Raw genomic sequence first — 15,161 nt, 5'->3', positions numbered from 1 at the left:
CCTCCTCCAGGGCATCTTCCCAACACAGGGAAGGAACCCAGGTCTCCTGCACTGCAGGCCCCTTTAACCGAGCCGCCACGAAGCCACACATGCAGAAGGATCCTACACAAATCTATGTAGCTCAGAAGGGGAAGTACTCTCCAGATGGCCCACAGCCACAGGCAGAGTGCAGAACCGAAACAGGCCCATGACCTCAGAGTTTCGCATAGGGAACCCACTGCTGCAACGTCTTAGGGCTGTCGCTAAGGCATCTGAAGTCTCGTTTCATGCAGCAGGTCACTTCTTGCCTCATTGGAGCTCCCAAACGTGTGTGTCTGTGGTGGAGGACGGTGGGGACAGGGGTGGCAGGAAGGTGGGTCTGTTCTCCAGAGAAGGCAGGCCCGGTAAGGCCAGCTGGTGAAGGGTCAGAGCTGACATCAGAGCCAGACGGGACTCACTCGTGACAGACAAGAACTTCCCCTTAAAAAGCACAACAGTTTTCCAGAAGCTCCCCAAGCCCAGGCTTCAGCAAACTGAGGTTAATAACAACAGGCATTACAGGGTACCAGTTGGATAAATCATGAAAATTTATTTATATTTCACTTTAAAAGCCAGAACATAACAAATGTCACTTTCTGGAAAGTCATCTTATTAGAAATACATGAAGTGCACTTAATACAATGAAATCCGTTTCTTGGTACCATTGTGAGACCACCATCAGGTTCTCTCAAATGAAGGTTTTGTTAAATTTCCCTCTAAACTTAGGCTGAGATGATCTCATTTTAAGAGGGTCAGAGCAAACTTTCTCCAGAAATTACAGTGAAGAAGCTGTAACAACACCTGGGCCCTCCCGAGCGACAGCGCATTAGAGAAAGTTGCTTTGCCCCCACAGGACCCCATCCCTGCTGGTTCCCGAGCACACGGGATCTCAGTGGCAGTGAGGATGAGGCCCCCAGCAGCAGTGTCTGGGCCCAGAGCCCCGGGTCACCTGCAACTTCAGCCACTGACCAGCAAAAATATCCCTATTCAGACAGGAGGTCTAACAGGGAAAACTGAACCTAAATACGGGACCTTCTGGTCTACCAGAGGCTCTGCTCCTCCAGATGAGACAGCCCATGGCCTTATTTATTAACACTGGTGAAACAAGATGAACTTCAAGCTTCTTGAGCTGTTAGCAAAGCAAGTTTCTGGCAGACAGTTTCCATGACCAACTGCTCCCAGGAGGTGTGCTGTACCTCCTGACCTGCGGGTCTCGTCAGAGAGACAGCAGGTGGGGAGGCCGGACTTCCCCTAACCCCTCCGCCTCAGAAGGTAGGTCTTCGCACACTGATTGACGTGTTGAAACCAGTTTTATAAGGAAAAAGTGTGTGATAGGAAAGCAACCCTCAGGTTAAATCTAAGTTGCCAAATAAAAGATGAAAGAACTAGTACCCACTGGGACCCCAGAACGTCTTACTCATCTGAGGACTCCTCTTGTGCTTCGAGGACAAGAATGTAAGCAGGTTCCCAAATAGAGAGGCAAACATGAACAAGTCATTGGAAAATGACTCATTAGTTTGAAAAAAATCAGAACCCAAAGCTGTGGTCCTCCCACCTCACTTAAGTTGACCCTTCTCCTCGTTTAGTAATAAATGGAGTTTAAGTTTCGTAAGTCAGAAATGCTTCTTTTCACTAAAAATATGTGAAACACCTTACCCTAAAAAGGCACCATGCAGGCATTTAAGGTTGAACGTTATTCCTAAGGGTGCGCAGGAATGGTAGGAAAACAGCACTCATCAAAACTTCCAGCATCAGACCACGTTAAGCTCAGAACATTCACTCCAACGGGACTTGTGAAATGTTTCCCATGAGGTAACTCCAGCTTCTGGCAGCTGCTGCCAACGACCAACAAACAGGAACTCACACTGCACGGGAGCAGCTCCATCACCCACGAGACACATTATTGCCAGAGCTCACAGACCCCGAGACAAGGAGAGGAGACGCTCGTCTCATTTGTGCTATTCATGACCCAGGAAAGGTCCTGGCTGGCTCAGAGGACCTGAGAGATCGACATAGGACGGGAGGACGGGGCGGGGTGGGGTGGGGTGGGGGGTGGGTGGGGCAGCTGGGTTCCCTTCTGGAGAGGAGACAGAGGCTCCGCCGAGCGGCTGAGGAGCGACATAAGACCAGACAGGTGACACAGGTGAGCACAGCCCAAAGGAAGGAGGGCCCGACCAGGGGGCCCGTTCCCCGTGTGGAGTGACCCTGCCCGAACACCAGGCCCACGCCAGGTCTGCTGCACACTCAGGGGGGCGAGTCACGTCTCACACCCGTAGCCGAGGCTGGGGAACACAGCCTGGGCGGGCCTGCTCACTGGTCGATGATGGAGCGCTGCAGCACCTGGTTTATCATGTCTTCCTCATCCACGTCGTAATCCTGCGGACAACACAGACGCTCAGCAACTGTTGCAGCTGAGAGGACTCACTTGGGTCGGAGAAGCAGGGCATCTGAGCACAGCTCTGGAGAAGGGCCAGGGCCCAGCTGCACGGTCTGCGATGCCGGCTGCCTGGCTCTGGACAACTGCTTTATTTCTGGGCCTCGGCTGCCTCACTCTGACCAGGAATATGCCCATGGCTCCCTCACACGGGTGGGCATCGAGGACCGGCGAGCACCTGTGTGAAGCCTGGCACAGACCAGGTGCTCAGGACTGGAGTGCCCAGGGTGCAAACAGCCTCTTTGACTCAAGGAGGCAAAGCTACCTACTTGGGCTTGACTTGGCAACTGTATTCACCTTTAACAAAAAGATGCTAATTTTAAGGTCTGAATTTCAGATACTCTTATTAGGACAAGAATCAATTACTCTTTATGACAACTCAGCAAAGAGTCATGCTTTCCGTCTTAGGTCCTGAAACACAGCCATTGAGACTGAATGCTATTCTCAAATCCTAACCTGACACCTATATATGTAAATAAAAGGTTTACTTGAGACAACTAGCTAGATTTCTGTCACCATAATGCCAAAACAACAGTGTGCCCTTCAAAACCACTCAGCTCCTGGGAAAGGATGTAAACTTGATGACCATGTTTGGCTAGTTTTTGTTTTTTTAATTAAATTATTTGGCTGCACCAGGTCTTCACTATGGCACACAGGGGAGTATTCAGTTGCAGCATTTGGGATCTAGTTCCCTGAACAGGGATCAAACCCAGGCCCCCTGCATTGGGAGCATGGAGTCTTAGCCACTGGACCACCAGAGAAGTCCCAGTGTGTTTGATTTGACCTGAAGGACTTTAAGAAATAAATATGGGACACTTCACATGAAATTCTGCATTTCCAGCTTCCTGGTATTGGGGCAGGAAGGAACCTGGCAACACAGTGCCGGGGTCCGCCCCAATCAGCTGGAGTTGCTGGCAGCATTATGAGTCATATACACTGACCAGCTTATAACTCCCTAGGAGAATCACTTCCATGACTTGCCTGGACCCATGGGCTTCTGAGCTTAAGGATCCCAAACCAGGTTCTGTAACAGCTAGAAGCCACATATGAAAGAAAGTATATACAAATGTAAGGAAGTGGATATTTCCTTAAATGCCACAGAGCTGTCATCCCAGGGAGCCCATCACGTCAGTGACAAACCCCACCCCCGCCGGGGCCCTGCAGTTTTCCGGTCAGAGGAGGGAGGGAGGGAGCCATGCGGCCGCCGGGTGCGGGGCTGGGTGGTGGTTAGGAATCAGAGCCCGGGCTGCAGACTCACCACGAAGGTGTCGTAGGAGAACTGGTGCCGGCGCTGCAGGTGCTCGATGAAGTTGGCGCTGCGGTAGTTGGGGTCTCCCCAGGGCATCGAGGCACATATGGGACACACCTTCCGGCAAAGCAGCACAGTGTTAGGGACTGGTTTAGGCACTTGGCACCTGAGCAGACATCAGCCCTCTGTGGACTGTGTCCGGTCACCTTTCTTCCAGGACAGCTTTCCTGACTCCTGGCCCAGCACCTGTCACACCCTCAAGGGCACATTCACTTCCCAGAAGACATCATCAGTCTCCTGCTGACAAACACGCAGGGCAGGGTGTGGGTGGTGGGGAAAGGCTTAAGCCATGATCCCATCCATTTCTAACCCCCTACTAAGTAGAGAACAGGGTGTCAGCGTGTCAGACCATGAGGGGCCCAGACGGAGCCTTCCAACCCAGTGGGCAAAATGGTAATAAAAGCACCAAGAAAACCAAGGAAATGACAGGTGAGCAACGTCCCAAGTAGTAACACGGTCTTACACACTATTTTTATAAAGCAAATGTTCAGATGAAGGGGCTCAGGGTGAAAAGCCTTCACACAAGAGGCTGATTCTGGCTTTGAAGAGTCGGAGGTATTGGAAAGACAAACAGTACGTGGCTAGGATGGAAAATTCCTGGAAAGAGGCAGAGAGGAGTGGGAAGGGGGAGAACCAGGCATAAGTGGTCTGGATTGGAAATGGCATGTCACCATTTACTTTGCAAGGACGGTATGGTGACAAAGGGGGTTGACACGAGAAGCATGTGACATGATGGGCGACTCCTCGAGTGGAAGAGCTGGTGCTGAGGAGCAGAGTACGGTCAGGACCAGAGTCTGAGGAGGAGACATCCGAAGGGAAGAGCTCAAACACTGACCCTTAATGAGTTCTGCAGAAGGAGGGCAGAATGGGGAGGTGCAAGGGCTTTAAAGAGATAAAGTGATCAGAGGGATTTCAGGAAGCCAAAGAAGGGGGAAAAGGAGAGAAAACTACGGTGCAGTATCAGATACCACAGAGTAGTTTAGCAATACCTACCAAAATATACTTAACCTTTGACCAAATTAATACGTATCTAAGACTTTACTAATTTTTTTTTTTTGGTCAGGAAGTAGAACTTACTGATGGCCTTGACTGAGGAAGGGACAAGGCCTTGTCCAGGGGGCCATGATTAGGGATGAAGCTGACCCTAGAGCCATCTGGGATGGGCCCACTTTTCAGCCCCCAGGTTTTCAAATTCATCTGCATTAAACTTAGCAAATCCCTGCTTCTTGAAGATATGGATATTCTAGTGGCCAGGGGAACTTGAACTTGGCCTTGAAAAGGGCTTCAATCACACGCTTCTTGTTCAGCAGCTTGGGGTCGATGGACATAATGACTTGGCCAATGTGGGCTCTGGCCACTGTGCCTTGGGGCTTTCCAAAGGCACCCTGCATACCTGTCTGGAGCCTAGACTGGGAACAGCATGAGGCCAGACAGGAATGTCCGTGGGGAAAGCCCATCTCAAGGTCCCTTAGGGCAACCCACCCAAGCAACAGGCTGCACACACTACCAAGGAGGATGCTGTCTGCGGTCACTGTACGCCAGGCCCCAGAGAAAGGAGCATAGTTGGCTCAACTGGCGGCAGTTTAAGACTTTACTTCACAGACATACAAAAATACAGGTGAAGGTGAGTCAAAATCCATGGCAATCTTTTCAAATGCACCATGAAAAACTTCAGAACTATAGGAAATAATAATTTAATAAACTATTCCTTATCCCCAACACCTAGATTTAAGTGTGGCACACTTATACTTCAGCAATAAATGAAGCATTTAAAAATAAGATACAATTCACCCTTAACTGTTTCAGAACAGTCCTAAAACTGTGTTTCCCTTTACAAATACAATGTTACTTATTATCTCACCCATCAATCAACCATTTTTTAGCAGCAATTAATATCTAGTCTTTAAATTTCAAGTCCTTAAATTAATATCCAGTCCTGACATTTGTCAATAAGGGACCAGTTAAATCATGGTACAGACCAGTAATGGAAAACTGGCAGCTCATTAAAAAAGAATCTGATCCATGTGTACTGATGTGAAATCGATGTCAGTGACGCCGGTTACAGTGTGCAGAATTCGCCGTCACTGGCATCAAAAGGGGGACAAGAAAGGGGGACGTGCATGAGTCATACTTCCGATCTAAAGCAGAAATGTGCCTGGGTGACACGATTTTGTACTTTCCACACACACAGTGAGCACTACTCAGAGGCCATTGGGTAGCCCACAGAGGTGCCTCTGATGCCGTGAAGATAGAACTGGTTTAAGTGCCAGGATACTGGGTTCTAATACTGGTTTTGCATTAACCAGCTTCATCCACTTAGCATGGGTAGCATTTGTGGGCTTCCAGAAATGAGCGCAGGGAAGATGGTAGCAGGAAATGAATGAAAGTATCTGTCATTTGATTTAACATCCGTTTTAGTTTTCATAATTAGCAACATAGTTGAGTTTACCTGGCTAACTTTAAAATGGAAAATGGGTAGTGGGGGCAGGTGGTGGTGGCTCTGTGTTTGTGTCTAAGCTCATTTGCTCTTTCAATCTGTAATTAGTTATTAAGAACTGTAACTAAAACATCTTGAAGCAGTGGCGGAAAACTTGGCTTTGGGGCATAAGATAAATGGGAAAATAGAAATGAAACTAGACAGACAGTTGTATTAAGACCCTGTCTGGCAATCATATTAAGAGGGTAGGGTAACACTGCTGAGATGGACCAAATTCGAACTTTTCTTTTTTTTTTTTTCAGAAAACCACATGTCAGTCTAGATATTTAAATTAAATGTCAAAGACTGAGAAGCACTTTCCTAATACTTCCATCTAAATCCTCTTTCTCCACAACTATGAAGAAGCTATTCAAATGGAAAATAGCAATTTTATGTAGAAACTTGGCAGACACCAGGAGATCCAAATTAACATTACCAACAATGGGAGCAACGGACATCACTTGACTTTCGTGATGTGTACGGAGATAGAGCATTCCAGTATGGAAACATGAAGAGACAGACAAACCCAAACTGAAGGACAAGCTACAGAACAGGTGGCCCACCCTCTTTAGAAAATGTCAAGGTCATGAAAGAAAGAAAAACTGAGGACTAAACAGACTCAACATTCAAATATAACACAGATCCAGGATCTGTGGGCTGGGGAAAATTGCCTTGAAGGACATTTCTACTGTTAAAATTTAAACATGAATTGCAGATAAGGTATTAGCTTATATCAATATGACGATTCCTGAGTGTGAAAATTAAAACACACAAAAAATGTGGTTTTCTAAGAAGATATACTTCTTCCTAGGAGATACGTGCTAAAGTATTTAGGGGCAAAGGGTCATGGTATCTGTAACCTACTCTCAAATGCTAGCACAAAATACGTATACAGAGTATGGTTAAGTGAATATGGTAAAAATTTAATCTATGAGCCCCCCTGAAGGGTACATTAGAGTTCATTAACTAATCCTGTAACTTTTTATAAAGTTTGACTTTTTCTCCCATAAAAATTTAAACAAAACCCACAAAACAAAACAACTCAAGTTTTCTCTTACCACAGATTTGGTGTCCGTGCTATGGGATAACTTGCAGTGTTCCACAAGTCCTTCTTGATCAAAATTCTTCTCAGGACAGTAAGGACAAGGAAAAGTATAACGGTTTGGGACACTTCTGAAAGATGAAAGGCAGGAAAAAAGAAGAAACTTCTCTGTGAGTACCTTCCCACACAATCTCAACCACTGTCCCCTCCCCAAGGAGCAAAGTTCACTCAAAGTGTCAGGACGAGGATTCGGATTCCGATGATCCTTCTGAGTCAGGTCACATGTTTTGAAAATAACAGGCTAGCCCGCATTTAAAGTGAACATGCGAGCCCTCCATAACCACCCCAAAACAAAAACTTACACCGGCTTTAGCCAGCCTAACAATTACACCTCTACTTTCCAAAACTCATGAAGAAAGACATCCACTGAAGAGAGTGACAGAACCATTTACCTTGGCTGAAGAGACGCGTCCTTGGTGGTGGCCTTCACACCTTCCATAATGTAATTCTGGTATTTGGAACAGGTAGCCACATGTGCCCGGATCTTGGACAGGAAGAACTTAGGCGGGAAGAATCGGAGCCCACAAGTTAGCTGGGATCTTGTACCCAATCCAACACAGTCCCAAAGCAAAGGCAAGACGTAAACTAGATCTATACTGCCCTGGCGAGGCAAAGAACCTCACGACACTCCTGGCTCCACTGAAGGGACTGAAACTGACTTTTTTTGCAGGGTTTCTATTAGTATCAAGGCTGATGTTTTACTTGAGCAAACCAGGATATCTGCCTCCACTCTAAAAGCACCCTCGGAAAAAAATAAATAAAATAAAATAAAAAAATAAAAGCACCCTCGGAGAGGTTTGTTTTATTCATGATATGCTCTCTGTTCACAGAGACACTCTAAACCCAGTGAAGTGTCTAAAGTTTTCTACCCCAGCACTTAAACTAGTCTCCTTTCAGCATGCCAAGAACCATATTCCATTATAAGTGCAGCAGAGAAAAGTGATGGTTTACATAAAAGGGATAAAGGCCAGTAATCCTAGTTAAACAATAATATTCTGTCACCAGATTGTGATAAATGAACTTCTTACCAAAAAAAAAAAATAATAATAATAATCAGATTCTGAATTCTACTTCATTAATAAAACCTAGTCTTTGCAAGACAGAAAGATAAAAGAAAGCCCAGAGTAGAGTGTTTCATCATAGATGTTCTAAAAAGAAAAAAAAAGTTAAGGAATGAAAAATGAGGTAGAAGGAAGATAAACATTTCTGGAGGTAGAATACACTTGGAAATAGAATATAACCACTAATCTTTACAATGAAAGTCAAAAGCATACAGAAAATTCTTTTAAAAGATGAAGTAACAGGAAATTTTACTTCAATATCTTAAGTTTCTAAATCAAAAGAAACTGTAAGAAAAAATATGTTTCGTACTTGCACTCTGGCTTACCATGATGGTTCTGTCTGTCTTATCTCCAGCTAAAGAACTTGACTTCAAGCTGCCAGTCAAAGAGCTCCCAGTTAAAGGGGATGGGAAATAGCTCTATTCAGAACTACAGCCACTGTGTACTCCTAGTGCTAAATCACTCTGAAAGGAGGAAATGGTAAAGGGACATCCAGTCTATGGCTGCTCACACTAAGGTGTTAAAGTAATGAAACTGACATGCAAGGATGTACGATAAGTCAGGAAGTGAAAAAAATTTTTCAAAAGTGTAAAAAAGTTGTAGAAATATATATTATAGTAAGATCCTATTTTGTAAAAATCGTACATCTATGTTTGTATAAAACCCACACCTGTGTTTGTCAGAGAGCAGGAAAATGTTTTGCAGCCTTCTAAATTGAAGTATTTTTATTTATTTATTTTTTGAAGTATTTTTAAAGAGGTAATCTCTGGAGTGGAGAACAAGCCTACATTAATTTATATTTTTGTGCTGTCTAGAATTAATGAAATCGCAATTATTTAAAACCCAATAATTCTGCATATATCTCTTTGGAAAATAAAATAGTATTTCTCCTGTGCAGTTATAATTATTTTAAAATAAACATTCTTGACTCTAATATGGTCATACAAAAAAAGAACATGGATGCATTTAAAATACTGGACACCGCTATTATCTAATGTCTTCTTACTGACCTTTGTACTACAATTCCTATTTGCCAAGTGCCAAAAGCTGAACAAGTTTTACATCTGTGGTAAAATACATCACAAAATTTCCCCTCAAACTCACTGCAGCAGGTAACTTTGAGGCACTGACTTCATTTTATATTTTAAAAAATGGAGAAATATCACTGTCATATTCTAATTAAATTTGTGTATGCTGCTTTGGGAAAAATGGGTCTGTTACAGAAAAAAACTGGGATAACTGATTTCTATGGCTTTCAAAGCTAAGCTATGTAATATGCTAAACCAACTCTTTAAAAGAAAAAAACCAAACCACACAACCAATCAGCTTACTAAAATGCAACAGCACGGCCACGGCCACAGACAGCCAGCATGCACACGTGCTGTTAATCACTTAGTCACGCTCTAAGTTCAGAAACAAAGTGGCAACAGCTCTGTTTTACCCATCTTACAGAAAGACACTGACTCTTCCGTTTCACTTCCACATACATTTTTACGGCAGCCATGGCAAGAAGTCTCTGTGCTCTCAATCTGCCGCTCGAGCTCCACGGCTCGGACGCCAGGTGCCAGAGTGCTGCGACACACCCCACAGACAGGCTTCTTCGGCTTCAGACATTCCTGCAGGCATGCAGAGCAAAAGCTAGAACAAGACATACAGAGAACCTGCGTCATGCATCGTGGAGACAAAACAACAAAAATGGATAAACTTTTTAAAATGACATCAGTGGATAATGAATTAAAAACTACTCGCTCTCTGCTCTTGATTCAGTCCTTCTGGGCAAGAAAAATGGTGGCGGTAGGATGAGGGAGGTGGGCAGTGTTCCTTGCAAAGAACACACAGGTCCAACGGCAAAAACAAATGCAAACTACCATGACACAGGGCAGAAGGTGCTATGGCACAGTCTTCAGTCCTTAGTCCTGGCCACTGAGGGATCTTGCTGGGGTTTCCCAAACTTCAGTTTCTCTTCTGTGGAGACTGCAGTACCTACCTCTACAATTTAGGGAAGATGGATTACGTATAGTGGACTCTTAGGACAGTGTCTAGCACATATGAAATGCACCATAAGCAGGAGCAGCCATCAACAGAGGTGAATGCAAAGCACTATGGAAACACAAAGTCAAGAGCAGCCGAAAGACAGTAGTGGTTAGACTTCAGACAGCATACATGAAAGAGCCTTAGAAGAGTTCAGCGGTAGAGGAGGGGAAGAATATTTCAGGCCCCTGGACTTCTATTTACTTACATGCATCGTGCATATTTACCACTCTGCCTCATAAACCCCAGGTACTTAAAGTGAGGTATCAACCAAACCAAAATCAAGTTTTAGAAAAATAACTCTGGGATTAGCATGGACAATAGAGCTGTCAGTTTTAAATTTTTTTTTTTTTTTTTTTTTTTTAGATAAGAAAAGAAACCAAATAGATGGCCGAAGGCAAGAGATCATAAGGGCCTGACTGAGGCAATAAAGAATTCAGGAAATGATTCAGGGGTGGATTCAGGAGGACTTTCCAAATTTACTGAATTTGGAAAAGAAAAGAAGTTAAAGATGACCAACTTTCTGTACATCTGAAGCCTAGACAGGTGGTAATACTGAGATAAGGTACAGAGAAAGAAGGAATAACGAGGCATGAAAGTAGCCCAGCTGTACTTGCAACCTCAGAGATCTAAGGCAAGATAACAAAATCTGCCAGGAAGAACTCTGGATATATAATCAAAGGTAATCTGTATATATATATTTTTTACTGTCTCTAAAAGTTTTCTACCTTTTTGTCATTTAGCTATATGTTAATGTGGTTTTAGCTGTGACTCAGAGATCAATGTCCACAAGCCACTCTGCCTGTCATGCCTAACAAACAACCTTGCTTTTAAATGGCCCCTGTATCTTGGACAGGCTTCCCTGGTGGCTCTGTGGTAAAGAATCTGCCTGCCAATCCAGGAGACACAGGCTCAATCCCTGGGTTGGGAAGATCACCTAGAGAAGGAAATGCAAGTCACTCCAGTATTCTTGCCTGGAGAATCCAATGCAGAGAGGAGCGCGGAGAGGTACGGTCTATATGGTGGCAGAGTCAGACATGACTTAGCGAGTAAACAATGTTGGTCTGGCTTTCAGTTTCCATTTCCTACTGATGGGCCTTTTTCAGCCTTCTAGATGCCCCACCCTTCCTGTTATAATGCTCCGTAGACAAGTCCTTCTCTTGGGCAACCAGCCACCTGCCAGTCTCCAGCTATACTCCACTAACGTGGAAAGGGATGTAAATTCAGGGCTTGAAATAAAGTTTTATAAGAACTCAATGCCCCATGCAGCTGGAGCTGCAGTGATGCTGTTTTCAAACACAAAAGGTAGCAAAAATCAACCAGGCAGAGCAAAAAGCACTCAGTGGGAGCCAAGGGAGATGTGGGGGCCCTCAGAGATCCCACCATCTGTTTTCAATCAGCATCGAACTGATGAACACGTGGAGCTAGTATGGTGAGTATAGATAAGAGTCAAGGTTTGAGTATCAGTACTGCCCCTTGACCTCTGACCTTGGAAAGGTCCACCTGGCTCAAGGAAACCTCAAATTTCGCTGGTAAACTGTGCTGGGTCAAGTCTCTTTATAGCGTTAAATGTAAATTAAATCCACTGAAGTAATCCCAAATTAGGTAAACCTAAAGAGGGCCAATTCACAGAAAAGAGGATTCAACTTGAAAGCTATCTAGGGGCCACTTCAACTCTCACAAAGTGTGCTTTCACCAGTTTCTGAGTTTATGCGGCCTTCACCTGATCACTCCCCCGTCCCCACTCACACAGGCTTTATCTCTGTAATACCTTCCCAGTGGACAATGAGTTTGGCTGACAAGGGTCTGAACACGCCTAGTACTTATTTATCATCAACTTAGTGGGCTGTGAACTCTGAGGGCAGAATCACCTTGTTTCTTAGCATGTTCCCCAATCTGGCACATAGTGTGTATACAAATATTTTTAGCTAGTTGAATATAAGATTGGAAGATAGTTGCTCAGACACTACATTGGGCACTTGGGACAGAAAGAGGTGCAAAACACTGCCCTCATGAGCCCTAAGGTTTGCTCTCTGAAAGGCACGAGGAGGAGTCCTCCAAAGAGGAGCAGGGAGGTAACAGAAATAGGGAGAGTGACAAGGGAGGTTACCAGAATTGGGCCTTGACGTCTGGAAAGGATCTGGGGTGGTGACGGGGGAGGGGCTGAAGGGGCGAGAAGACTTCCAAGCTAACCGAACTGCAAGCAGGAAGAGCCTGAGGCTAGAAAGAGTCTGGTGTCCTTGTACGAGCAAAAAGGCATCCGGGTGGCTGAGGAGCCCTGGGCAGGCAGACACCCGCGGTCCATCAGGGGAGAGCAGACCTTGGTGAGCCGGCCCTGAGGGAGCCGCGGTGCCCTCACCTGCAAAATGGCTGCCACGCCCCTCCCCCTGCAGGACTGCTTCAGGAACAAGAACGCCCAGCAGGTGCCTGCTGTGCCTCCCGACCAACGGAGGGGCCCCAACACCAACCCCAAGCGATGCCCACGGTGAGAAGCGCTGGGGGAGGCCACAGGGCAAAATCCAAACCCCAGCAGCAAGAGGCGGGCAGCCACACTTTCTACAATTCTTTCCACTCAGCCGTTTTGCGGGTCTGATGGAGCAAGGCTTCCATTCAAATCTGGCCCACTCTCAAAGTCCACCCCAGGGCCCGTCACTGGACATTCTCACAAAAGCTCTTTTCGTCCTCATAAGCAGTCTCTAAGCAGTACGGAGGCTCTGAATTTCAAACACAGCGCAACAAACCTCGTACGCCTGCGGGAACGCTGACAACCGCTACCTGCCAGCTCCCGACCCCTTTCCCGTGAAGGGCAGACGGGTCAGGTCTACTTCAGGATTCCCCTTTTGTCCTTTTGGTCCAGTCGACCGTTTCTCCAACTTCCGAGCACATCGGAACTGCCGGGCAGAGCCGGGCATAACCGAGGGGGCACGGGCAGCCTATACTCACGGGGACCCGGCGGGCCTCGGGCTCCACCAACCCCCAGCAGGGTGCCACTCCGCCATCACGCGTGGGAGGGGGGCCGGGACACAGCGGGCGCTCAACTGAAGAGTCGGACGCTAGGGAGGAAGCGGGGCGGAAGAGAAGGGAGCCCCGCGGAGACGCGCCTCGAGGCCAGGCCTCCGCTCCCGCCCGGGGACCCTTCCTGCTGGGGCCTCCCTCCTCAGCTCCATTTTCCTTCCAGTCAGGAGAATCCCCCTCCCCACCACCACCGCAACCGGGCCCCAACCCGCCACTTACATGTGTCCGCAGGGCACCTGCACCGGCTTCTCGTACACCTCCAGGCACACGGGACATGTGAAGCGGCCCAGGGGGTCGGCCTCTGCCGCGGGTCCTGCCAGCTGCGCACCACCATCACGGGCCTGGGCCTGCGCCTGCGCCGCCATCTTGCCGCTGCGAACCGCCGCGCCTCAGCGGCCGAGGAGGAGGCCGAGGGGCGGAGCGAGAGCGGCGAGGGGCGCTCGGGGCGTGGCTTATGGAATGTGTGCCGGGTTGGGGGCGGGGCTAGAGGGCGGGCCACGCCTCCCGGGCCCTCAGATGCTAGGGGAAAATGCAGACCCGGATCCAGAGACTGCTATGAGTGGAGGAGGGTTTGTGCTTCAGCCACTTTTGCCCAAAATTTAAATGGTTGTTGCGATTACTTAATATTTACTCATGCACTATTCCTTAATCTTTATCTTCAGTCGAGTTTCAGCAAACAAATTTTACAGGGAGATTTGATATCACCCCCAATCTACAAGTAGAAAATCAACACCACTTCTTTCCACAAGGCACGGGAACAAATAAAATAGAAACAATATACTCTTATGAATTCGTGCCGGATACTGTTGACACAGAAAAGGGAGATTTAAGCATGATTAAAGAGGTGTTGAAGACAGGCTATCACCACATTGAGACTTCCTACTTTATTCAGAAGTAATAAAATTATTTAATATTGTCTTCACATGCCTCCTGGCCAGGGGGTCCAACTCCAGCTCTGTAGAAGATGGGGAACCTGGGGTTTGAAGAGATAGACTAAACCTCAATCTTGAAAGAAGCAGGCCTAGAACCCAGATGTTTTGAATCTCATCTTTCTTTACTTCCCACTGCACTGAGTTGGCTCTCATATACAGCCCGTTATAACAAAAGCTGCATTTTTTTTTTTTAAGGCAGGCTCTGCTAACAGGTCTGTGTGGTTTTCTTAACCAGGAAAGTCAATGATCAATTAAACTCTACCCTGTAAGGCCACAGAGGCCTCACAGTGAAGTCTGCACAAGACAAATGAATCAGTTTGCTAAACCAGGTTACCTGAATGCCAATTTGCACCTCCTTTGGCCCATTCCCAGTCTTCTGGATTGATTCTGCCTGACCTGCTGGCAGCAGGAGGATTATTTTTAACTAGCCATATGGGCCGTCTTTTCACTAGCCAGTAACTGGGTGTGTAGGCAGCAGCCCAGGAGAGCCAGTGCCTTCATTTTACCATTTTTTTTCTTGTTCCTATGCCAGGCACTGTGCATCTGACATCTCCCCAGCCCAAAAGTGCTCTGTCTCCTCTCCAGGAATGGAGGTGCTTCTGTGGGGGCAGAGGTGTGTTGTAGGTATTTATAAGCTTTTGTTTTGGCCTTGTAACTGTCGCCAGACCCTGTGGTGAGGGCAGGGAGTCCCAGACTCGGGCTTCAGATCCACTGAGCGCCTCCAGCCTGAGCTCTTGAAATTAACTTTCCACAAACTCGTCTGTCCCTGACCCGCCTCTTGAG

General features: G+C 46.6%; 1 protein-coding gene and 1 non-coding gene across 2 annotated transcripts; both read right to left on the bottom strand.

Annotated features, from left to right (window-relative positions):
- Positions 1–548: 548 nt before the first annotated feature.
- RNF114 (ring finger protein 114) lies at positions 549–13,860 on the bottom strand. Its single transcript, XM_065922160.1, has 6 exons — positions 13,666–13,860; positions 9,888–10,038; positions 7,732–7,838; positions 7,296–7,410; positions 3,711–3,818; positions 549–2,394 (listed from the first exon to the last, which is right to left on the bottom strand). Exons 1-6 carry the CDS (start codon positions 13,809–13,811, stop codon positions 2,329–2,331), a joined length of 693 nt encoding a protein of 230 aa, XP_065778232.1. The 5' UTR covers positions 13,812–13,860; the 3' UTR covers positions 549–2,328.
- LOC136162224 (small nucleolar RNA SNORA70) lies at positions 5,213–5,343 on the bottom strand. Its single transcript, XR_010662041.1, has one exon. It is a non-coding gene; the product is annotated as a small nucleolar RNA SNORA70 (small nucleolar RNA).
- Positions 13,861–15,161: the final 1,301 nt, after the last annotated feature.

This window comes from Muntiacus reevesi, chromosome 2, assembly GCF_963930625.1.
Source record: "Muntiacus reevesi chromosome 2, mMunRee1.1, whole genome shotgun sequence".
In the NCBI taxonomy this organism is placed as follows: domain Eukaryota; kingdom Metazoa; phylum Chordata; class Mammalia; order Artiodactyla; family Cervidae; genus Muntiacus; species Muntiacus reevesi.
This window is presented reverse-complemented; position numbering and strand designations above follow the sequence as displayed.